Source organism: Hemiscyllium ocellatum, chromosome 25, assembly GCF_020745735.1.
Source record: "Hemiscyllium ocellatum isolate sHemOce1 chromosome 25, sHemOce1.pat.X.cur, whole genome shotgun sequence".
Classification (NCBI taxonomy): domain Eukaryota; kingdom Metazoa; phylum Chordata; class Chondrichthyes; order Orectolobiformes; family Hemiscylliidae; genus Hemiscyllium; species Hemiscyllium ocellatum.
Genome location: NC_083425.1, coordinates 6950071 through 6976581, shown reverse-complemented (window position 1 = coordinate 6976581; position 26511 = coordinate 6950071). Strand labels below are relative to the sequence as shown.

General features: G+C 41.1%; 1 protein-coding gene across 4 annotated transcripts in view; it reads left to right on the top strand.

The window, feature by feature from the left end:
- The window catches only part of cep112 (centrosomal protein 112), a 572452-nt gene that overhangs the window by 496462 nt on the left and 49479 nt on the right, over positions 1-26511 (top strand). For all 4 annotated transcript variants that reach the window (XM_060844726.1, XM_060844724.1, XM_060844725.1 and 1 more), the window contains one exon: positions 21551-21640. In XM_060844726.1, the coding sequence (XP_060700709.1) occupies positions 21551-21640 (90 nt within the window). The remainder of the gene's footprint in view (positions 1-21550; positions 21641-26511) is intronic.

The window sequence follows — 26511 nt, the reverse complement described above, 5'->3', positions numbered from 1 at the left end:
AGAGGGCCCTGTCAACTACAGTGGTGGAGAATGTCAGTTGAGGAAGAAGGCGGACATTTCGGAGGTCCCCTTGTAACATTTGACTTCATTGGAACAGACGCAATGGAGACAGAAAAACTGGGCAAATGGAATGGAGTCTTTACAGGAAGCAGGATGTAAAGGTGTATATACTCTAGGTAGCTGTGGGATTGCTGAGTTTGTAGTGAATGGGGAGTTGGGTAGGAGGTTTAATTCCCCAGCACTGTGTAGATTTAACTAATCTCAAGAGTTGTAGCAGAATCAATGCAATTCACCTTCCTGATCCTCAATTAGGAAGATGGGGTAAGATACATATATTTAAATATGATGACAAGACCTGGGTTGTGGTAGGGACATGGGAGAAACTAACTTCCATAAATCACTTTCTGGCCTCAAGAGTGAATAATGCTCAACACTTGTCAGACCCTGTGTAAACTGTCACCCAGCACTTTGAGGATATACCAGGAGACAACTGGAGTGAATTAATAGAATTTTTTTAAAATTATGAGCTGGTGATCGATGAATGTTGGACAGAAAAAAAGCTTCATTGGGAAAAGGCTAGCTTTTGTAGACATCACATCTTAAATCATTAACTATTATAAATGCAAGTCTAAATCGAAAACTTTTTTTGCCAAGAAGCTCTGTGATAACTTAGCATTCAACATTTCAGTATTATTATTCTGTAGTATAGCTGAAGGCAACTGAATATTCCCTTTCCATTGTGACTATAAATCTTTGTGAAATGGGAGAGATCTAAAGCTCACCCAGCATATTATTTGACCTTCAAGCACTTCAAATCACCTTGAAGCAAATCTAAGAGCAGATTACTAAGAAAAGCAAGTTCTACAGTGTAAGGCAGTCAAAATATGTTCAACTCTGTGATAGTAATTCCTGTTCCTGATAAGAAATGAATGTCTGTATATATTAGTAAAGAATTCCTTTAAGATATTCTCTGGAACAAATGGAAGATAATTCTGTTTGTTTTGTTATAAAAGCTTAGAATACTGTGAAAAATCTGAAAATACACTACCCATAAGTGTAACTGCCCATTGTAGCCATGTTGCTCTGAATTAGCCAGCCATAATTTCACAATGATTGCAGCACAGAAAGAAGCCATTTTATCTATTCTGTCTGTGTGGCTTTCTGCAAGAGCAACTCACCATGTCTCACTCTTCCATCTTTTCCCTGCAAACTTTCTCTTCCGGTAATTATCCAATTTTCTTTTGAAAGCCACAATGGAATTTGATTCCACCACACTCTCTGGCAGTGTATTCCAGATCCTAAATATTATCAGGCAATAAAGAAATGATGTGCAACATCAATGTGCTTTCTGATATCAAACTAATGACATAGGTCAAATTAGCCAACATTAATTTATTTTCCTATTGAATAACACCGACAGCACAGGTTAAAAAGGTCCTGTGGCGTGATTGTAAAGAAAAGCAAGGGAGTCATCATAGGTCAATATTTGTCTCTCAATCAACATCACAGAAACAGGTCATTATCATACTGCTGTTTGTGCGAGCTTCCTATACAACCACTAGTCATTAAACATCCATCTACTCTAATCCCATTTTCCAACATGCGCCCCAGAGCCTTGTATGTTGTGGTGTTTCAAGTGCTTATCTAAATACTTCTTAAATGTTTTGCAGATCCCTGTCTCTACCACCCTTTCAGGTCAGGCATAATCCGAGGAGCAGGAGAGTCGACATTTTGGGCATAAGCCCTTCATCAGGAATGTCATTGCCCAAAACATCAACTCTCCTGCCCTTCAGATGCTGCCTGACCTGCTGTACTTTTCCAGCTCCACTCTTTTCAACTCTGACTCTCCAGCATCTGTAGTCTTCACTTTCTCCCTCTACCATGCTTACAGACAGTGAATTCTGGATACCCATAATGTTCTGGATGAAAAATGTTTTCCTCAAATTTCCTCTAAACCTTATGCTCCTTAATTTAAAACTATGTCTTCTGGTTCTTGACCTCTCTGCTGGGTAGACATTTCTCCTTATCTACCCTGTCTAGGCCCCTCAGAACTATTTACGCCTCAATCAGGATCCTGTCAGCTTTCTCTACTCTAAGGAAAACATGCTCAGTCTGTCTAGTCTCTCTTCATTACTGAAACACTCCAGCCCAGGCAACGTCCTGGTAAATCTCCTCTGCATTCTCTCAGATGCAATCAGATTCTTCCTATAGTGGGCAGCCAGAACTGCACACTGTACTCCACCTGTGGCCTTAATAATCGTGTCCTCCTTGCTCTTGTATTTACTGTCTTGACTGATAAAGGCAATTATCCCATATGCCTTCTTATCTACCTGTCCTGCTGTCATCAAGAATCATAGAATCTCTCCAGTACAGAAAGAGGCCTTTTGGCCTTTCAAGGAACATCCCACCCAGATTCACATCCTCACCCTATCCCCACATCAGGTCCTCCAAAAATACATCACTTCATACTTTTCAGAATTATGTTCCATTTGCCACTATTCAGCCCATTTGACCACCAATTTTTGTGTCATCTGCAAAATTACTAATCCTACATCCTACCAGTATCTCCTACATTTATGTCAGGATCATTAATGTACAGAACAAACAGCAAGGGGCCCAGCACTAAACATTGTTGTATGCTGTTGGACACAAGCTTTCAGCCACAAAAACACCTTTTGACCATCACTCTCTGCTTCCTGTGACAAAGCTAATTTTGGATTCAATTTGCCAATTGCTCTGGATCACATGATCTCTTAACTTCTTAGCAAGTCTACCATGCAAGACCTTGTCAAAAGCATGACTGAAGTGCATATAAATCACATCAACTGCACTACCCTCATCTCATACCTGGTCAACTTCTTGGAAAATTCAATCAAAATTGTTAGACATGACCTGCCGTGAGCTGAAAATGTGTTGCTGGAAAAGCGCAGCAGGTCAGGCAGCATTCAAGGAGCAGGAGAATCGAAGTTTCGGGCATGAGCCCTTCTTCAGGAATCTGTCGTGAAGATTCCTGATGATCTGCCGTGAACAAAGCCATGCTAACTATCCTCAATTAAACCTTCCCTCTCCAAGTGAAGCTTAATTCTGGCCCTCAGAAGTTTTCTGCAATAGTTATTCTACGAAAGGCCTATAGTTTTCTGATTTACGTTTCCACTCTTGAATAATAGTACACAATATCCTCCAGTCATAGAGTCGTACAACAGGAAAACAGTCCCTGCAGTCAACCAGTCCATGCTGACCATAATCCCAATCTAAACTAGTCCAAGCTGAGTGCACCTTGCCCAATACCCCTGCCAACATTTCTTATTCATGTGCTTATTTAAATGTCTTTTAAACATATCCATCACTTTCTCTGGAAGTTCATTCCACACGTGAACCACTCTTCTGTGGCCAAAGAGGATTTGAAAATTAATGTCAAAGCCCTTTCAATCTACGTCCTTGCCTCCCATAATAGCCTGGCATACATCTCATTTTAGGCCTGTGAATTTATCAACTTTAAAGCTTGCTAAAATTGCTAATATCTCCTCCCTCCCAATGCTTATTCATTCAAGTATATCACAGTCCCCTAACTGATATCTAAACCTATATCATCTAATATTATAATGGTGACTACTCTTCAAAAATATTTTGTTGGCTTTAAAGTACTTTGGAACATCCTGAGGTCAAGGAAGGTGTAAAAGAAATGTAAGTTCTTCTTTTATTGACCCACCTCTTCAGAGACAATCATTTCGCCAATCCATGTCATGATTAAATCAAAAGCAGCTGCTGTCGCGGTAGATTACAGTCAGATTTACATTTTTATGCAAATCCAACCCACACTCTGAACATGTCAGGGGCAGGGGTTTAAATATGCTCCCTTTTCTTGCAGTATACTGATGATTGTCCTCCTTGTTTTATCTTCACCTGTTAGGTACATAAGGCCCTTCTCCACCATCAGTCATGTTTGGTTCGTTATTTATTCCAGTCTACAGATAATGCTGTTAAAAATCAACATAATTAGTTTTTTTTTATTCTTGACGTTTCTGTTCTGTTAATAATCTTGATTCTGATGAAAGGTCATCACTAACACAAAATATTAACGCTTACATCCTACAGTTGCTGCTGGATCTGCGGAGTGTTTCAAGCACTTATGTGTTGATGCTCATTCGGGGTGGGGGAGGGGGCAGCATGAGTTTGATTGGCTAAATGGCCACTTATTGTGCTGCAAAAATCTGTCTGCAGGTTTAGTTTGCTGTTAAAATATAACACTAATTTCCTAACAACTCAATAAATAAATGCATGCTGGTGTAACATCAAGCCTTCAATTCATCATATTCATCTGCCTGTTGGATTGATTTTGTATATACAGTAGATTAAGGGCTTGCAGCCTGAGATAATTCTGGAACATTGTGCTCATCTGTTTAAAGAAAACCATACCACAAAAATAGTTTTGGGCCTGTCATTTAAGGAGACGTAACAAAAGCCTGATTGGGAGGTCACAAGTTCTAGCCTGAGGCTTCCTGTCACTCCCACTACAGATGAAAAGAAAAAGTATTAAAAATACACAGCAGTTCCATTAGCATCTGTAAAGAAAAAATGTTTTGGGTGTGACCCTTTAGCAGAACTTAGAACTGAAGGATATCCAAAAATTTAAATACACTGTATATTTAGTTTGATGGAAAGAAAGGGAATGGTCAAACAATTTCACAAGCATTTCAAAAACATTAAAGAAGTTAATTCCCATTTAACTTATTTTGTTAGGATGAGTCTGATATGTTCTTAGCCTTGAACAGTGTCTGGTGCACCATGTACTGGTGAGAAATTCCACATCCAGAGGGAAAAATACGTACATCCTCTCCAGGGCTGTTCTGGGATCATATGTCCTAATCATGTATAATAATAATCCTTACATTATATATCATATTGACTTAGAGTCACATAAAGACAAGTCAGAGTGTTTGTTGTAAATGGTTATCACATGTAATGTAGTAACAGTTACAAACATAAACCCAGCAGCCAATCTTTTCCAATATTGAGGTTAATGACCAGTTGATCTGCTGTTTGATAGTGTTACTTGAGAGTAGGCAAACGGGCCCTTAAAGGAATGTTAATCATACTAACCTGTAGGCCCAGTGAAAAGAAACAGAATTCAGAATGCCTTTTTTTCCCCCACTTTACTCAAAAGTACCAAATTGGCTGGGAAGCACTTGATAGGAATCCTGGCAGCTGAGGTCGAACCCCAAGTTTATGTAAACTGTAATAGGATTGGAAGTAGTTTTTAAACTTAGTGACCTTTGAGTGTAGATCATGTCTTCTGGTCCTACTCCTCTGGACAAAATGAAATTGCTTTACTTCCTAGTTCCTTTAGAATCCTAACAACAGGTACCATATGCCTCTCTCTCTCTCTCTCTCTCTCTGTCCTCTTTTGCATTGAGAATGTGACCAATGTATATGATCTCTCCTCTTGTTCAAGTTTCTTTGAGATCTTCATTATTTGGACTGCTAATTTCTATATCCTCTCAGTAACTTGTGGTATTAGGTCCACCAAAACTAGGCACAGAAATCAACATGGACATCTACTTCAAACCCATGGACTCCCATAGCTACCTACACTAGACCTCCTCCCACCCTCTCTCCTGTAATCACACCATTCCTTACTCCCAGTTCCTCCATCTCCGCTATATCTGCTCCCATGAGGAGCAATTCCACTCCAGGATATCCCAGATGGGCCTCCTTCTTCAAGGACCTCAATTTCCCCTCCCACGTGATCAACAATGCCCTCCAGTGTATCTCCTCCACTTTCTGCACCTTCACCCTTGAACCCCATCCATCCAACCGCAACAAGGTGAGACTCCACCCCCACCCCCACCCCCCACCCCGGTCCTCACCTTCCACCCCACTAATTTCCAGATACAGCGCATTATCCTCCGCCATTTCTGCCAGCTACAATCAGACCCACCACCAGAGATATATTTCTCTCCCCACCCCTATCAGAAGTCCGCAGAGACCATTCTCATATGATTCCTTCGTTAGGTCCAGATCCCCCACCAACCCACACTCCATTCCTGGCATCTTCCCTTGCTCATGTAAGAGATGTAAAACTTGCACCCACGTCTCCCTCCTCACCTCTGTTCAAGGCCTCAAAGGATCCTTCCACATCCACCACAGACTTTCCCATACATCCAAACATCTACTGTGTCCGTTGCTCTCAATGTGGTCTCCTCTGCACTGGGGAGACAGGACACCAACTCACGAAACATTTCAGGGAACATCTCTGGGACACTTGCACCAAACAACCCCACCGCCCTGTGGCTGACCACTTCAACTCCTCCTCCCATGCCGTCCAAGGACATGCAGATCCTGGGCCTCCTCCACCGCCAAGTTCAACCCACCTTACAACTGGAGGAAGAACACCTCATCTACCGCCTTTGAACCCTCCAACCACACGGTATTAACATCAATTTCACCAGTTTATTCATTTCCCCTCTCCCCACCTCATCCCAGATTCAACCCTCCAATTCAGCACTGCCCTCTTGAACGGACCTACCTGTCCATCTTCTTTCCCACCTATCTGCTCCACCCTCCCCTCTGAATTGTCACCCTCACCTGTATCTACCTATCACCTTTCCAGCTACCTTAGCCCCGACCTCACCCCACCCTCCTATTTCTCTCTCAGCAAACCCCCATCACATTCCTGATAAAGGGCGTATTCCCGAAACGTTGCTGATGTTGCCTGACCTGCTATGCTTTTCCAGTGCCACACTTTTCAACAGCAATCTAACTGTACTAATGATTTATAAAAGACTTTATAACAGTACATTTGTCTCAAAATTGACCTATTCAGTTGCTGTAATATCTAATTGCTTCTTACGATGCCACCAACCATTTTGGAGTTAACTTCAATTTATTTTCAATTCCAGATCACTTCCATTGTCCATGTTATTAATTTACCATTCATAAAAGTAAAAATCTCTTCCTTTTATCCTCACATGAAGCAATATGTATGTAACAAACCAAGCAATTAAAAACATATGTCAGCACATTAAAGAATGGAGGATAAATATATCAAAATACAATAAAAGGAAATTTAGAAAGGAAATGTGGCTACTAAAAGATGTGTTTACCAATATATTATTCACATCATACATCTTTCAAAAGTAATTGAGTCACTTTATAGTTGGTCAGTGCATTTCCAAAAATATTTTGTTACACATTAGCTTGCCTCTTTAACTTCTATTCCTTGTGAAAGAACTGTTTGTTTGAGGCAAGTGAATTTGGAGACTGTTATGGCCTGCAGTTACAATTGTACAAATCAAGGGCAGCCCTTCAAGCTTGCTATGCCATTCAATTAGATCACGGCTGATTTGATTGTAGCCTCAAATCCATATTCCCAACTACTCTGAATAATCTTTCAACTTCTGGTTTAACAAGATTATAACTACTCCTGCCTGAAAAATATTCAAGGACTGTTTCCACCATCTTTTCAGGACAAGCGTTGCAAAGGCATTCCATCCTCTGAGGAAGAGAAACTTTATCCACTTTCAGTTGAAAATTGGCGCCCCCTGATTTTTAAACAGTGACCCCTAGCTCTACATCTATCCTGTCAAGATTCCTTGGGATTTCAATTGTTTCAATCAATTTGCCCCCAGGATCTAAACCTTGCCTGTTCAACTTTAGGGAAAGAAATCTCTCATCCTTACATGGTCTGGTCTACTTGTGACTCCAGGCCCACAGCAATGTGGTTGACTCCTAACTCCCCTCTGGGGCAATTAGAAATGGACAATAAATGCTGGCCTAGACAGTGACATCCATAACTTGTGAATGAATTTTTAAAAATCCTATTAGCTTTCCTGATTACTTACTGTTCTATATACTCATGTTTTGTGATTCATGCTCAAGGTCACTCGGGTCCATCTGCATCTCAGAGTTTTGCAATCTCTCACTATTATTTTTTTTTATTTTTACTACTAAAATGGACAATTTCACATTTTCCAACATTATACTCTATTTGTCATGTGTCTTTGCCTACTCATCTAATGTATCAATATATTTTGTAACTTACCTCACTTCCTATCTTTGTGTCATTGTTAATTTGGCAACCATATCTTCTGTCCCTTCATGGGTATAAATTTTAAACAGTGGCAGTCACGGCACTGTCCTTTTAGCGTAGTACACATTATATTTTATCATAATAAAATGAATAGTCTTTCTTCCCAACAACTGTGAACACACATACGTGTTATAATATATATACTTCATGGGTCAACCTAGGAATGCTATAATATTCTTGCTGACTGCATGAATTTGATGATTCTAAACGATGGAACAAATCCAAGAGTTAGTGCTAACAATGTATGTCTTCCAGCAGAAGTATCCAACAAAATTCCTTTGAAGGTGGTTTCAGAAGCAATGGCACCCAAACTGAATACATTCTGAAAACATTCCACATCAGATGCACCCCTGCAAAATAAAGGAGACAACTTCATTCTTCTTTTATTTTCCAAATTTGTTGGCAGGGCATAAATATGCATCTATTTTGAGGGGAGGTAATGGATGTTTATTTTGTCCCATTTGAGCTTTTGTATTGAAGCTGTTCATCTATAAGTTGCAGCTATCCTCTAAAGCAAACAGCTCTGTGCTTTGTCCTAAAGCTCATGGTAAACAGTGCATGGGAGTAAAAATAAATGGAGGGAGAAGTGGTAAAAGTGTGCAATTAACTCCTAGAGAATAAGTATCTTGACTCAAAATGTTTTCAGTAACCACAGAAATGTAGGCCCAAATCTTCCAATATGGAGAGGCCTCTAATGCAATGTATGGCATTGATCCGTGTCAGGATCCTGAGAAAGTTCTGACGTATGCACATCCTTAATACTTAAGTGGAAATTTTCCTGTTCCTAGCCTGGTTTTCACACAGATTTATAAGACTGTAGGAAATAGGAACAGAAGTAGGCTGTTGGGGTCCTTCAGTAAAAAGTGAGGTCTGCAGATGCTGGAGATCAGAGCTGAAAATGTGTTGCTGATTAAAGCACAGCAGGTCAGGCAGCATCCAAGGAACAGGAAATTCAACGTTTCAGGAAGGGCTTTTGCCCGAAACGTCGAATTTCCTGTTCCTTGGATGCTGCCTGACCTGCTGTGCTTTAACCAGCAACACATTTTCAGCTCTGTTGGGGTCCTTCAAGCTTGCTTTGCCATTCAGTAGGATAATGGCTGATCCAACACTCCTCATGTCCATTTCCCACCCTTTCCTTATTATCCTTGGTTCCCCTACTGATCAAGTATCGATCTATCTCATCCTCAAATATACACAAGGACTCTGCACTCACAGCTCTCTGTGGCAAGGAGTTCCAAAGACACTCATCCCTCTGCAAGAATAAGTTCCTCCTTAACTCAGTCTTAAATTGGCACCCTTTATTTCTGAAATATCCCCTCTGGTCCTAGATTCTCCCATGGGACGAAACATCTTTTCAGCATTTACCCTTGCCAAGCCCCTTAACAAGTCTATATGTTTCTCTGAGATCACCTCATATTCTTCTAAATTCTAAATAAGTAGAGGTTCAACCTGTTAAATCTTTGCTCATAAGACAACCCCTCCATATGGGAATCTTCCTAGTAGGTGTTCTATGGACTGCTTCCAATGAAACAACTTATTTTCGTAAATAAGAGTACCAAACTGCTCAGAGTACTCCAGTTGTGGTCTCAACTGCCTTTGTACAGTTGCAGTAAAATTTTCCTACTTTTATACTCTAACCTCTTAAAATAAGGACCAACATTAAATTAACTTTCCGAATTACCTTCTGAACCTGTGTGTTAGCTTTCTGTGTTTTGAGAATTTGCATAGAGCTTTTCAAAGCAGATATAAAGCCTGCATAATTCTAAATCAGCTGAAATGTCAAAGCATCACAGCAATGTTCAGCCAGCCCACCTCCAAGTAATGCACAAACTTCAAAACCTTGGCATTCTGGACTCCCTGCCCCAAGCAAAGTTCATCACCTCCTCTATCCCTTAAAGCAATGCTTATCATTCTCTCTAGGCCATGTCCATCACCCCCACTCGGCCATTTTCATCATCCCTGCCGACCATTTTCATCATCACTGCTTGGCAATGTCCATCACCCCGCTCAGCCATTTTCATCATCACCGCTCATCAATGTCCATCACTCCTGCTCAGCAATGTCCATCATCCCCGCTTGGCCATGTTCATCATCACCATTCAGCAATGTCCACCACCCCCTCTTGGCCATTTTCATCATCACCATTCAGCATTGTCCACCACCCCCGCTTGGCCATTTTCATCGTCACCATTCAGCAATGTCCATCACCCCCTCTTGGCCATGTTCATCATCATCATGTAGCAATATCCACTACTCCTGCTCGACCATATTTATCATCACCACCAGGCAATGTTCATCATCACCATTCAGCAATGTCCATCACTCCCTCTTGGCCATATTCATCATCACCTCGAGGTAATGTTCATCGTCACCGCTCGGCAATATTCACCAACTCCACTCAGCAACGTTCATCACCCCCACTTGGCCATGTTCATCACCCCTGCTGGGCCATGATCACCATCACCACCAGGCAAAGTTCATCATCACCGCTCAGCAAAGTTCATCACCCCCACTTGGCCATGTTCATCAACACCACTAGCTGAAAATGTGTTGCTGGTTAAAGCACAGCAGGTTAGGCAGCATCTCATCAATACCACTAGGCAATGTTCATCATCCCAGCCCGGTCATGTTAATCATCACTGTTCAGCAATGTCCATCACCCTCGTCTGGCCATGTTCATCATTACCACTAGCAATGTTCATCATCACCACTTGGCAATATTCACCACCTACACTGGGCAATGTTCACTGCCCCTTCTCAGCAATGTTCACCACCCCCTCACAGCAATGTTCACCATCCCCTCTCATCAATGTTCATCACCCACCTCTCAGCAATTTTATCACCCCCTCTCAGCAATATTTATCAACCCTCTCTCAGCAATGTTCATCACCCATTCTCAGCAGTGTTCATGACCTCTTCTCAGCAATATTCATTGTCCCCTTTCAACAATGTTGCTCATTCCCTCACAGCAATGTTCATCGGTCCTGCTCAGCAATATTCATCACACCCTCTAAGCAATGTTCATCACCCCCCTCAGCAATGTTCATCACCCCCTCTCAGCAATGCTCATCATCCCCTCAGCAATATTCATCACCCCCTCTCAGCAATGCTCATCATCCCCTCAGCAATGTTCATTTCACTCCCCTCTCAGCAATGCTCATCACCCCCTCACAGCAATGTTCATCACCCCCTCTCAGCAATGTTCGTCACCCCCTCACAGCAATGTTCATCACCCCCTCTCAGCAATGTTCATCACCCCCTCACAGCAATATTCATCACCCCCCTGTCAGCAATGTTCATCACCCCCTCTCAGCAATGTTCATCGTCCCCTCTCAGCAATGTTCGTCACCCCCTCACAGCAATGTTCACCATTCCCTCACAGCAATGTTCATCACCCCCTCTCAGCAATGTTCATCACCCCTTCACAGCAATGTTCGTCACCCCCTCATAGCAATGTTCGTCACCCCCTCACAGCAATGTTCATCACCCCCTCTCAGCAATGTTCATCATTCCCCTTCTCAGCAATGTTCATCATCCCCCTTCTCAGCAATGTTCATCATCCCCCTTCTCAGCAATGTTCATCACCCCCTCTCAGCAATACTCGTCATCTCCAATCAACAGTGTTCATAGGAACGAGGATCAGGAGTAGGGCATCTGACCCTTTGGGCCTGCTCCACCATTTATTAACATCATGGCTGAACTCTTTGTGGCCTCAGCTCCATCTACACACCCTCTCACCATAACCTTTAATTCTTATACTGTTCAAAAAATTATCTTTAAAAATATTTACTGAGGAAGCATCAAACACTTCATTGGACAAGGAATTCCATAGATTCACAACCTTCTGGGTTAAGATGTTCATTCTCAAATTATTTCTAAATCTGCACCCACTAATTTTGAGGCTATGCCGTCTTATCATTGTTTCACCTGCCAGTGGAAACATCACCTCCATTTCTACCTTATCTATTCCCTTCAAAATTTTATATGTTTCTATAAGATTCCCCCCTCATTCTTCTAAATTCTAATGAATATAATCCCCTCTCAGCCATGTTCATCACCCCCTCTCGGCAATATTCATCACCCCTCATAGCAATATTCATCATCCCTTCACAGAAATGTTCATCACCCCCTCTCTGCAATGTTCATCACATCCTCACAGCAATATTCACCATCCCCTCACAACATTCTTCACCACTCCCTCTCAGCAATGTAAATCACCCCCTCACAGCAATGTTCATCACCCCTTCACAGCAATGTTCCACATACCCTGTAGGCAATGTTCACCAAACCCTCTCAGCAATGCTCCTCACCCCTCTCGGTAATGTTCATCATTCCTCCTCTCAGCAATGTTCATCACCCCCTCTCAGCAATACTCGTCATCTCCAATCAACAATGTTCATAGGAACGAGGATCAGGAGTAGGGCATCTGACCCTTTGGGCATGCTCCACCATTTATTAACATGATGAACTCTTTGTGGCCTCAGCTCCATCTACCTACCCTCTCACTATAACCCTTAATTCTTATACTGTTCAAACAATTATCTATCTTAGCTTTAAAAATATTTACTGAGGAAGCATCAAACACTTCATTGGGCAAGGAATTCTATAGATTCAGAACCCTCTGGGTTAAGATGTTCATTCTCAAATTAGTTCTTAATCGGCTCCCGCTAATTTTGAGGCAATGCCATTTTATCGTAATTTCACCCGCCAGTGGAAACATCCTCTCTACTTCTATTTTATCTATTCCCTTCAAAATTTTGTATGTTTCTGTAAGATCTCCCCTCATACTTCTAAATTCTAATGAATATAACCCCCTCTCAGCAATGTTCATCATCCCCACTAGCAGTGTTCATCACCCCCTCTCAACAATGTTCATCACCCCTTCACAGCAATGTTCATCACCCCCTCACAGCAAGTTTGTCACACCCTCACAGCAATGTTCATCACACCCTTTTGGAAAGGTTCATCACCACCTCACAGTAATATTCATCATCCCCTCTCAGCAATGTTCACCACCCCCTCTCAGCAATGTTCATCATCCCCACTAGCAGTGTTCATCACCCCCTCTCAACAATGTTCATCACCCCCTCACAGCAATGATCACCCCCTCACAGCAATGTTTGTCACACCCTCACAGCAATGTTCATCACACCCTCTTGGAAAGGTTCATCACCACCTCACAGTAATATTCATCATCCCCTCTCCGCAATGTTCACCACCCCCTCACAACAATGTTCATAACCCTCTCACAGCAATGTTTATCATCCCCTCGCAACAATGTTCATCACCCAATTCACAGCAATATTCATCACTCCCCTCATAGCAATGTTCATCACCCCCCTCACAGCAATGTTCATCACCCTCTCACAGCAATGTTCATCACCCCCTCACAGCATTGTTCATCACCCCCTCTCAACAACGTTCACCAACCCCTCACAGCAAAGTTCATCATCTCCTCACGTTCAACAATATTCATCACCCCCTCACAGCATTGTTCAACACTCCATCACAGCAATGTTCATCACCCCCTCACAACATTGTTCAACACTCCATCGCAGCAATGTTCGTCATCCCCTCTCAGCAATATTCATCACCCCCTCACAACATTGTTCAACACTCCATCGCAGCAATGTTCATCATCCCCTCTCAGCAATATTCATCACCCCCTCACAACATTGTTCAACACTCCATCGCAGCAATGTTCGTCATCCCCTCTCAGCAATATTCATCACCCCCTCACAACATTGTTCAACACTCCATCGCAGCAATGTTCATCATCTCCTCTCAGCAACGTTCACCACTCCCTCTCGACAATGTTCATCACCCCCTCACAAAACTGTTCATCATCCCCCTCACAGCAATGTTCATTGCCCTTGTTCGGAAATGTTCCTCATCCCCTCTCAACAATGTTTTCCAACCCTCACAGCAATGTTCATCACCCCCTCACAGTAATATCCATCATCCCCTCTCAGCAATATTCACCACCCCCTCACAACAATGATCATCACCCCCTCACAGCAATGTTCATTACCCCACTCACTGCAATGTTCATCATCCCCTCACAGCAATGTTCACCACCCCCTCACAGCAATGTTCATCACCCCCTCACAGCAATGTTCATTATCCCCTCACAACAATGTACATCACCCCCTCACAACAATGTTCATTATCCCCTCACAGCAATGTTCATGACCTTCTCTCAGCAATGTTCATCAACCCCCACTCAGTAATGTTCATTATCCCCTCACAGCAACGTACATCACCCCTCTCAACAATATTCTTCATCCCCTCGCAGCAATGTTCATCACACCCTAATAACAATGTTCCTCACACCCTCACAGCAATGTACATCATCCCCTCACAACAATATACATCAACCCCTCACAACAATGTTCATCACCCTCTCACAGTAATGTTCATCACCCCTTCTCAGCAATGTTCATCATCCCCTCACAACAATGTTCATCACCCTCTCACAGCAAAGTTCAACATCCCCTCACAACAATGTACATCAACTCCTCACAGCAATATTCATCACCCCCTCACATCACCCCCTCTCAGCAATATTCATCACCCCCTCTCAGCAATGTTCATCATCCCCTCACAATAATGTTCATCACCCTCTCACAGCAATGTTCATCATCCCCTCACAGCAATGTTCACCACCCCCTCACAACAATGTTCATCATCCCCTCACAGCAATGATCATCACCCCCTCACAGCAATGTTCACCATCCCCTCACAGCAATGTTCATCACCCCCTCATAGCAATGTTCATCATCCCCTCACAATAATGTTCATCACCCCCTCACAGCAATGTTCATCACCCTCTCACAGCAATGTTCATCACCCTCTCACAACAATGTTCATCACCCTCTCACAGCAATATTCATCATCCCATCACAACAATGTTCATCATCCCCTCACAGCAATGTTCATCACCGCCTCTCAGCACTGTTCAACACCCCCTCACAGCAATGTTCAACACCCCCTCACTGCAATGTTCATCACCCTCTCACAGCAACGTTCATCACCCCCTCACAGCAATGTTCAACACTCTCTCACAGCAAAGTTCATCACCCCTTCACAGCAATGTTCATCACCCCCTGTCGGCAATATTTATCATACTCTCACAGCAATATTCATCACCCCCTCTCAGCAATGTTCACCACCCCTTCTCAGCAATGTTCATCACCCCATCTCAGCAATGTTCACCAACCTCACATAGCAATATTCATCACCCCCTCTCAGCAATGTTCACCAACCTCACATAGCAATATTCATCACCCCATCTCAGCAATGCTCATCACCTTCCCTCAGCAATGTTCACCACATCTCCTCAGCAATGTTCACGACCTCCTCTCAGCAACGTTCATCACCCAATTTTAGCAAAGCTCATCCCCTCTCTCAGCAATGTTCATAACCTCCTCTTAGCAATGTCACACTCCCTCTTGGCAATGTTCATCACCCCCTCACAGCAACATACATCACCCCTCTCAGCAATATTCTTCACCCCCCTCTCAGCAATGTTCATTACCCCCTAACAACAATATTCATCATCCCCTCACAGCAATGTACATCATCCCCTCACAATACACATCAACCCCTCACAACAATGTTCATCATCCTCTTACAGCATTGTTTATCACTCCCTCACAGCAATGTTCACCACCCCTCTCAAAGCAGTATTCACCACCCCCCTCAAAGCAATGTTCATCACCCCCTCACAGCAATATTCATCACACCTTCTCAGCAATATTCAATATTCTCTCACAACAATGTTCATCACCCTCTCACAGCAAAGTTCATCATCCCCTCACAACAATGTACATCAACTCCTCACAGCAATATTCATCACCCTCTCTCAGCAATGTTCGCCAACCCCTCATAGCAATGTTCATCATCCCCTCACAGCAGTGTTCACCATCCCCTCACAGCAATGTTCATCTCCCCCTCACAGCATGTGTACACTCCCTCACTGCAATGTTCATCACCCCCTCACAGCAATGTTCAACACCCTCTCACAGCAAAGTTCATGACCCCCTCACAGCAATGTTCATCACCCCTCACAGCAATGTTCATCACCCCCTGTCGCAATATTTATCATCCTCTCACAGCAATGTTCATCACCACCCCCTCACAGCAATGTTCACCACCCCCTCTCAACAATGTTCATCACCCCTCACAACAATGTTCGTCATCCTTCATGTTCACCTCCCTTGTGTTCTTTGCTGCCTTTCTGCTCCTTTCCTTACAATGCTTTTGCTTAGCTTAACTAGAGAACTATTTCTTGCCTTTGCAGCCATACAATTTATTGTGTAAATGTGTTTTTCCCTGCAAGACGTGTGGAACAATCATGTGTCAGTTAACTCCAGGAAGGATCTAAATAAACTTTCAGCTGCAAATGGCATTGGAGATCACAGAATTACTTATGGACTGAAATAACAGAATATTTCATGGGGCATTATAATTCCTGTGTCGCTGGAGAAGGGGAAGATGACACCTGCAGCAAACAATAGTTCTGTTTTGTATATACAGGTTTAGAAAATATTTGTATTTCATGACATCAGTACATGCCAAAGTGCTTTATTAGTAATCAGGTACCATGAAATGTAGTTACTGTTGTAATGTAGGAGCCAGTGACATCCACATCCAATGAGTGAATTTAAAAAATTTGCGTACAGATAGTGGTAATCAGATCATCAAATTTTATTTCCATAGTGGAGAGATAATTATTGTCCAGAACATTGACAACCCTCCCGCTGGTCTTTGATATAATGCCAGTGGATTCTAACAGTGCCTTATCCAGAATGCAAGAATTAATATTCTAGAAATTAGTGTTAAGGAATATTTATATACAACCTCCTTCTTGGAAATTATGTATGTGGAACAATGATCTTGGTCATTTAATTAATTCTGTAGGAGTTCTGTATGTATTCTGTAGGAGTTGAGATTTGTTGAGATGAATTGAATTGAATTGAACTGAATTGAATTTATTGTCACATGTACCGAGGCACAGTGAAAAGCTTTGTCTTGCGAGCAATACAGGCAGCTCACAGAGTTAAGTAGCATAGATAAGTCAAAATAGGTAAACAGTGGCAAAACAGAAACACAGGTGCAGGTGAATGTTACGAGTTTGTGAGTCCATTCAGTATTCTCTCAACAGTAGCTTAGAAATTGTTTTGAAACCGGCTGGTGCGTATTCAGGCCTCTGTACCTTCTCCTCAATGGTAGAGGTTGCAGACAAGCATTGCCAGGGTGGGATGGATCTTTGAGAATGCTGGCGGCCTTTCCTTGACAGCGGGCCTGGTAGATGAATTCTATAGATGGGAGGTTGGCCTTTGTGATTGTCCAAGACAAGTTCACCACTCTCTGTAACTCTCTCTGATCTTGAATGGTACAGTTGCCATACCAAGTAGTGATACATCCAGACAGAATGCTCTTGATGGCATACCTATAAAAGTTGGCAAGGATGTTGGCCATCATGCCAAATTTCCTCAGCTGCCTGAGGAAGAAGAGATGTTGTTAGGCCTTTGTAACCAGTGCGTCCATATGAAGAGTCCAAGAAAACTTGTTATAGATGACCACTCCCAGGAGCTTGACACTCTCCACTCGTTCCACCTCTGTGCTGTTAATGTGTAGAGGGGCATGAGTAATATCCCGCAAAAGTCAGTAATGAATTCCTTGTGAATGAATAGCCATTTCTACTTCTATTATTATGAACTTCATAAAAGGCCACTTAGAAACTGGTATTGGGAGAGAATAAGTAAGAAAGTAGTTGTCATCCTCAAAGAGTTTATGGGTATCTCTGTCCATTGCATACATTGTTGGTTACATATAGCTAGGCGGCCACTGCTGAAATATGTTATATGATGGTACTTCATTCCTGCAATGTTATTTGTATCCCAGATTCTACAACATGCAAGTAAAAGTGTAATTTCCAAAGACTTGAATAATCTAGTGGCACATGTCATTGACATACAAATACTTCTCTAAATGGTGAGATATCAGTTTGACCACATGGTTTCTCCATAGCAAGGTCTTGTCTTGCTTATTAGCGTTAAAGGCAGCTAGAAAGTGAAGATCAGGCACTTTCAACAAACAGAAAATTAAAATCTTACTTCACCTGTTATTTCTGCCATAATATTTACTTGTCACATCAGATATAGGAATTGAACCAATATGTTTGCTGTGAATCATTCACAAGTGTGAAGAGATCAGTTATGCTGATGGTCTTAAATATTGATGTTTACACATTTCCATTGTGCAGTTGAGTGCACAATGGTGGCAAGGAAGGATCACTTTCTTTTTATTTGATATTTATTCGGACTGTTCAAATGCTGTATTATTAATTACTGATAGGCATAATTAACTCTTTAGGTTATCAATCATTTGGGTCCTTTCCAAACAGGGCAAGAATGGTTCCAAATATGTGATGGAAAGTAAATCTGCAGCTGTGTTCCAATAATCCAAGAAAAAAAATCATGTGTTGTTCCCCATTTGTTCTAAAGGCAGTGATTTTTGCTTGTTTACTCCGTTAACATTGGCTAATATCCTAAAACCCTTACACAAACATATATGTGCAAATCTCAATAATCGGGACCAAGGTGATCCATGTTGTGGTAATTTCTAGGCCAGTGGGAATTGTCCCAGGAACTGCCCCACCAAGTTCCTCAGCATTTCACTAGAAACAACAGGAAATGTTGATTAAACTCCGGCTTTCTTTCCAAATGGGGAATACGTGTTAGAAAGTAGTTCTGAGCTCAAGGCAAATGACATTTGTCTCATCAATAACACCTTAACATTGCCTTTCTTATCTAACCTACAGTCTTTCTCAAGGATAGTAGCCTTATAAGATGAAAGAGCCACCTTGGCTGCTTCAACCGGCTGAAACTACTGATCACTCTCCCTTGATAGAGTATAATTAGCCTACCCTGAAAATTTTAAACCTGCTCAAACCCAGGAATTTATTGAGGTCAGCACAGAGACTAGCCTCACTGCACTTACAGCCTGAACTCAATGGAGAAGGAATTGACTGGCAGCAGGGTGTCATAGAGTCATAGAGATAGGTGTTAACGAATAGAGGGAATGTTGATTGAATTTCTTACCCCTCCCAAATCTCCGAGCACAAAATGCCTGCTAACGGTCCAACTAAGACCAACTAAACATACAGACCAGGAATTAAAGCTAGGAATTTTAGATATGCATGGATTGGTGCTTTCACCACTATCCCACGGAGAGCTCAGACAGTGTTCTTCATTCAGTAAATAAAGTACTGAAGCATTATCATGATATCAAAACCTTCTGGCTTGGAATCTGTATTGTTCTGTTGCTGAAGATTCCCATGATTAAAGAATGTCACCATATGTGAAAATGTAAATTGTGGGTTATACTAAAACCATAAGATTTCTTCTCCACTTTTTCAAAAGATTCTCTCTTTATTGTGGTTTGCTAAAACATATTTCTGATCATGAATTTGTAAAAGATGTGATTGTTCAAAGAAGCCGTTAATCCGAGCTAAGCAAATTACAATGTCATTTTATTCCACTGACTCCATGAGAGGAGTCTATGGTTTAGTATAATGTAGTTGTTAGCAGTTTTTTTTTACACAAGGACAGTGATGGAGCCCAGCCCTAACAGTAAATTTCATTGAGAAAATTGATTCCAAGCAGTCTGGATCTGACTGCAAACTGCCCCGAAGTAGATGTGTGTACATTTTTCCAATTGATTGGTTGTTTCAATTTTGACTATCTCGTTAAGAAAGCGAACCAAATTTTGAGTTCCTCAATTGAGTATTTAAAACCACATTCTGCAAGCTCAGATCAAGACTGAACAGTAATGTTTTATGCTGTCCTAATGACTTTGTGCAAGTACTATGTAAGCAAGTCATGTGAACCAAACACACCCAGATTGATTGCTACCTTCTGCTGAGTTAGCGAGAGGAGCAATTGAGCTGCTTTAATTGGCTTCAGTGGCCCTGGGCAGCAAGTGAGTAAATTCACTCATTGCAATCAAGTTAATCCTTTGGCCCAACTCAGTTTCCTAAACTGAACTGAACTGTTACATTTGCCTGTGTTTGGCCCATTTCCCTCCATATGTGGTCGTGGAGTGAAGAATGATGATACTCCTACAGTTCAACAAGCCGTTGACGTTAATTAGATGAAGATTAACTCATCACATCCCATGCACTTGCACAAGGCTAAACTGGGTCTTGTGACTTGCTATGGTGTTGCAGACTTGGTTCCATACAAGCAGCTTCTCCACAAATGCAACATCTTTGCTCTGTAGCCAGTGCCCTTCACTTTGAAAAGTGTTCTTTTCAAAAAGTTCCAAGACATTTATATGTCTAGCTGATGATATTATACATCAATATTTTAGACAACAAATTTTTAAACATAGTTTGACAATTTATAATTTATTAAAATCCCTTTAAGTTTGAAAAGACACAAGCTTTACTTCTATATTCCTGACATGAAGATCTCATGCAATTTTCTGTTTATCTATTTTAAGAAACAGAAAATCAGTGCTTGTTGCAGGAATATGATGATAGTAACTAGCTGACGGGAAAGTGGTGAAGCCACAGAAGATAGATGGTGGAAAATGAAGGCGGCTGCAGGCAGTTTGCAGACGAAAATGGCAAGGAGATGTCATGTGGGAGCTCTAGGCTCAAAGATTACTGGTTCATTCCTATTTTAGAGACTTCAGTTCATAATTCCTGCTGAGATTCCAGTAGCTGCAGAAGGAATGCTGCACTATTGGAGATTTGTCATTGGATAAGATGATAAACTAAAGACTCATCTACTCATTCAATGGGATGCAAAACAGTCATGGCACTATTCAAAGAAGAGCAGGGAAATTCTCCTGTCGTGTTGGCCAGCATTTATTCCTCTTTCAACATCACTAAGACAGGTGCTATGATCATTTCTTTTATTGTTTGTTTGTGCAATACTGCCATGTGGAAAATGTCTGTTGTGTTTTCTATTTTGCAATCATAACCACCTTTCAAAAGTACTGCATTGACACTATTTCTTTGAATTACTTTACAGGTCTAAGTATCAATATGTGGGACGTGTTTGCACTTGTTGGTATCTCTCAGCATTGTCTTCTTGTTAGTCCTTGTTTAAAAGGTAGTGGTAAAGGGTTGGCTACTTGGAGACATTTTGTTTAGAAGCCCCTGTTGGTGAAATCATGAATGGGGCTAAGAGGCTCTTACAATATGTGGAGTCACTTCACACACCAGTTCTTGAGGAGATCTTTCCATAGACACAGTCTGTTCACACGCAATCCTTGAACCTCTAGGATGATTAGAGAAACATAGGAAAAGAATTTCACAGCAAATCCAGTGAATTTATTTTCTGTTGAAACATTGTCTTTGACATTTATCATATGTTTTCTTTTAAACGTCTGAAGTGTTAGCTTGTGTAATACAAACTAATTTATTTTTGCTGATTTTTGATTTAGACTCTGGAAGATGAAGCAGAAAACTATCGCAACCAAATCCAAGTATTAGAAAATGAGATAGAAAACAAAGAGCTGAAGACTCAAGAACAGGTAACAGACGCGAAGTAACAGTGGGTCAATAATTAATGAATGAAGCCTGATGCATGATCAAAAAATAGGATAGTAGAAACAGATTCTGTGATAACTTTCAAAAGGCAATTGAATAAATACTTGAAAAGAAAAATTTTGTTGGGTTATTAGGGAAAAGCAAGGGCATGAAACAAATGGATACAAAAGGACTTCTGTGCTGTTGGATTCTGACTGATGCTTCAATTGAAGCTTCAAGGTTATTGCATTCAATGGAGGATTTGAGTTATAAGGAGAGGCTGGATAAGCTGGGACTTTTGCACTGGAGTGTAAGTGATTGAGGGGTGACCTTATCGAAGTTTATAACATTATGAGGGATGTGAATGATAGGTGGCTTGTCCCTAGGGTGGGGACTTTCAAGATTAGGGGGCATATTTTTAAGGTGAGAGGAGAAAAGTTTTGAAAAAGACGAGGGACATTTTTCCACAGAAAATGTTCTTAACTTCCAGAGGAAGTGGTGGATGTGAGTACAGTTACAACATTCAAAAGACATTTGGATAAGTACTCGACTAAGAAATGATTGGAGGGACATGGGCCAAGTGCACACAGGTAGGACTAGATTAATTTGTGATTAAAGTCGACATGGACCGAAGGGTCTGTTTCCGTGCTGTATGATTCTATGACAAGGTCGATATGGTTCTTGACTGGTAAGGAAGTCAAAGGCTATTGTGGAAAGATCGGAAGGTGGAGTTGTGGCCTCAATCAGATCAATCATGATCTTATTAAATGCGGACCAGGCTAGAAGGACCAAGTGGCTCACTCCATGTTTGTATGTACTTGGGTCCCTTTGGTGCGTTGCAAGGACTCAGCCTACAACTCAACCTCAGCTTTGTGCTAGATGCCATCACTAAGGAAAGAAACATCTTCCAACTAAAAATGTAAAGTTAGCATTGTCTTAACAGATTATAAGACTGCTGTCTCATTTTAGAAAAATTTGACTGGTGGTAGTTTAACCTGAGGTCATCTTGCCTCAATCAAGGGAAGGGATTGAGAAGGAGAGCCATCTCAGCTGGTGTAGAAATTGAACACAAGCTATTGATGTCACTGCATCATCAGCCAACTGAGCTAACCAGTTGATATGTGCTGTGAACATACCATCTCAGGTCAGATGCAAGTAATCTTCAACACTGTGCCGACTGACAATTTCAGAGAAATACCCTCTGCTTGAACTGTTCCATTTTCATTTCCCACACCAATTATTTTTGTGGCCTTTCTGAAGGTGATGGCTAATTTTAATACCAATAATTACATGTGGTTTCATGCTAATAGATTCTCACAGGCTAGGAATTTGAGATTGCCTAAATTAGTTTAAATTAGTACCATTAGCAAGATTGAAAAGTAAGGAAATGATGCTTAAACTTATACTGAGTCTTTGTTAGACTGCACTTCAAACACAGTCTTACAGTCTGGTTTCCATATAATATAAACACATATAAGCACTGGAGAGGATGCAGAGAAGATATGTGGGATGATACCAGACATGCCGGGCTGTATATGTGTATATATATCAAAAAAGGACTGACAGACTGGCTTTATTTACTCCATTGGAAAAAAAGCCTGAAGTGTGACAAAATAGAGGTCTGGTTACAAATTATGAACATAGAATAGAAGAACTAGGAGCAGGTGGAACCCACCCAAGTCTGCATTTGGTCACCTACAGAGACTTTTTATTCGACACTCCACTCACACCAGTTGTATGATCTTTTGATCTCTCTCCTATAAATTCTGTGTCTGTGTGTTCTTCTCCCTCACTACATCTCCGAAAGCTTGTGATTTCAAGAGAAACTTTTGGATTATAACCTGGTGTCAGGTGACTTTTGACTTTGTCCACCCCAGCACTTTCACACCAGTTTTTCTAGCCTCTCTTTAAAGCTCATACCGTATAATCGAGGCAGCATTTTGGTAACCTTTTTCTACACCCTCTCCAAAGTCTTCACATCCTTCCTGTAATGTGGCGACCAGAATTGAATTCAATACTCGTAAGTGTGGCCTAACCAAAGTCTTCATTGATCAATCCCTCAGATTGTAAAGGTTCATTCTTTTAAAATCTGACTTGAAAAGTTAATTCTACAGGTGAAGACATCATTCTGACTAACTTCACCTTTCTCAAGTGTGCTACTGTTTTCTATGCTTTGGAGAAAAGTTCTGATAATTTATTTGATGTGAATAGATCTGCTCTTTGTCTACAATATTGGAGACAGTTTATTGATAGGAACTGAAAAAAGTTACTTGCTAACATTTTACTGGTCAAGGATCTTTGGAACTGGAACAGGCTATAAGCTACATGAGTCTGTTTCGATATTTGATTGGTAAGAATATTGGCATTTTTGTAGCACCTTTCACAACCTCAGGACATGCTTGAATACTTTATTGCCGTGAAGTACTTTTAAGTGTAGTCACGTATTGTTGTTCAATAGGCAACCAATTGTACACTAAAATTACAAACAAAAATGAGATAAATGACCACACAATTTGCTTTTGGAGTTTTTGTTGATGCATAAAGATGGATAATTTCCCTGGTGCCATGGAATCTTCAATGTCTGCTTGAGAGGGTAGATGGAGCCTCAGACTAATGTATCATTCTAAAGATAGCACCTCTGTCATGATAGCCTGTCATCATCACAGCACAGTGTCACTCCACGTTGGATCCGAATTTTGTCTTCGCTCCCTAACTATACGTTTCCTTTTATCAAATAAATCTATTGGCTGATTTATCTAATTTGCACAGTGTTGGTGAATCTGAAGCAAATGTGATTAACACACTGAATACTATGACAACCAGCACAGCAGCAGACTTGGGTAACAAATAAGGGGTTACTGGGCTCAAAACTCTACATTCTCTCCATAGATGCTGCCAGACCTGCTGAGTTTGTCCAGAAATTTCTGTTTTCCTTCTGATTCCCAACATCCATAGTACTTTGCTTTATTTTTGTTCCAGAAGTTCCATGTCTGTATCAAAACTAAGGAACAAGACATTTAAAACTGATCACAATCAAGTGAAGAAAAAATGACTTTGAAATCCCAAAATGATCAGCACTTCTTTCAATTTATATTTAAACTCCTTTTATAAATGATTTTTATGCCACACAGTTGTGGAGAGATAAATATATTAAATACAATTCCAAATATAAGTTTTTGTTAGTTTTATGAAACCGAGCAGGTTTCTTAAGTTGTATCTGGGAAAAAAGTAATTATTGGATTGGGAGAATCACTGGCGAGGCTGGAACTTATTATCCAAACCTGTCTTCACCTTCAATACATATGTAGTGAGCCACCTTATGAAACTTCTGTAATATTTGTAGTGCACCCGTTTCAATAGTACAGTTAGCTAGGGAGTTCTAGGGATTTGACTTATTGATGATAAAGGAATAATGAATGCATATCCATGTTGCAATGGTGTCGAACGGTTGGGATATTTGAGATAATGGTGTTTTTATGCACTGCTGCTCTTGTTGTAGGTTTGGGAGGTGCAACTAAAGAAACCTTTATGAGTTGCTGCACTGCATCTTGTTGATTATTCTGCAATGCAGCAATGTAAATGATCTTTTTCATTCTCAGTTGAATTATAGAAAGACACCTGAAGGAACTGTAAGGAATTTGGAAGACGAATGATATGTAAGCGTTTAAGGAATTGAATCTCAGAATAAAGAAGCCTTGCTACAAATTTACAGGACTTTGTTGAGGCCACATCTGGAGTACCTTATATAGTTTTAGTGCAATAAATGTAGACTAGATTGGTTCATGAGATGAAAGAATTTTCCTATGTGGAGAAATTGAGATTAGCCTGTACTCTTGGACATTAGAAAATTGAGAAGTGAGTTAGAATAGAAATTGACAGGGTAGATTCTGACTAAATGTTTCCCCTGGCTGGAACTTAGAATAATCTTGATGTAGAATAAAATTTAAAAGAGTTGTGAAACTATGAGATAGTCTGCCCCAGACAACATGGATGCTCAGTCATTGAGTATATTCAACACAATAAATCAATCAATTTTTTTGCTACTAAAAGAATTAAGGCATTCTGGGGAGGATGTGATGAGGTAGGAGATCTGCCATGGTCTATTGAATGTAGATGAGCAGGAGGCTGGGAGAACACAGCAAGCCAGGCAGCATCAGGAAGTAGAGAAGTGGAAGTTTTGGGTATAACCCTTTTTCAGGTAGAACATTCTCATGTTACAATAATTACTTTTTTCCAGAAACAAATTCAGAAATTGTTTGGTTTTGTAAAACTAACAAAAAAATTATATTTGGATGTGTATTCAATATATTTATCTCTACACAATTGCTTGGCATAATGCATATATAAAAATCATTTATTGAAGGGGTGGCACAGTGGGTCAGTGGTTAGCACTGCTGCCTCACAGCACCAAGGACCCGGGTTCGATTCCAGCCTTGGCCGACTGTCTGTGTGGAGTTTGCACATTCTCCCTGTGTCTGCGTGAGTTTCCTCCGGATGTTCCGGTTTCCTCTCATAGTCCAAAGATGTGCAGGTCAGGTGACTTGGCCATAGTATTAGATGCATTAGTCAGAGGAAAATAGTCTGGGTGAGTCGGTGTGGACTTGTTGGGCCGAAGGGCCTGCTTCCACACTGTAGGGATTCTAATCTAAAAAAAGAGTTTAAATAAGAAGGGTCCCTTCTTAAAAAACATTGACTTCTCTACCTCCTCTTGCTGTGATATTCCAGCTTCCTGCTTGTCGACTTTGGATTCTAATATCTACAGTTTTTTCATCTCTAACATGGTCTGTTGAATGGCAGAGTAAACTTAAGGGTCCAAATGGCCTACTCCTGCTCCTGCATTGTGTTATCTCCAGAGGTCCCTGGATTATTTCAGTTG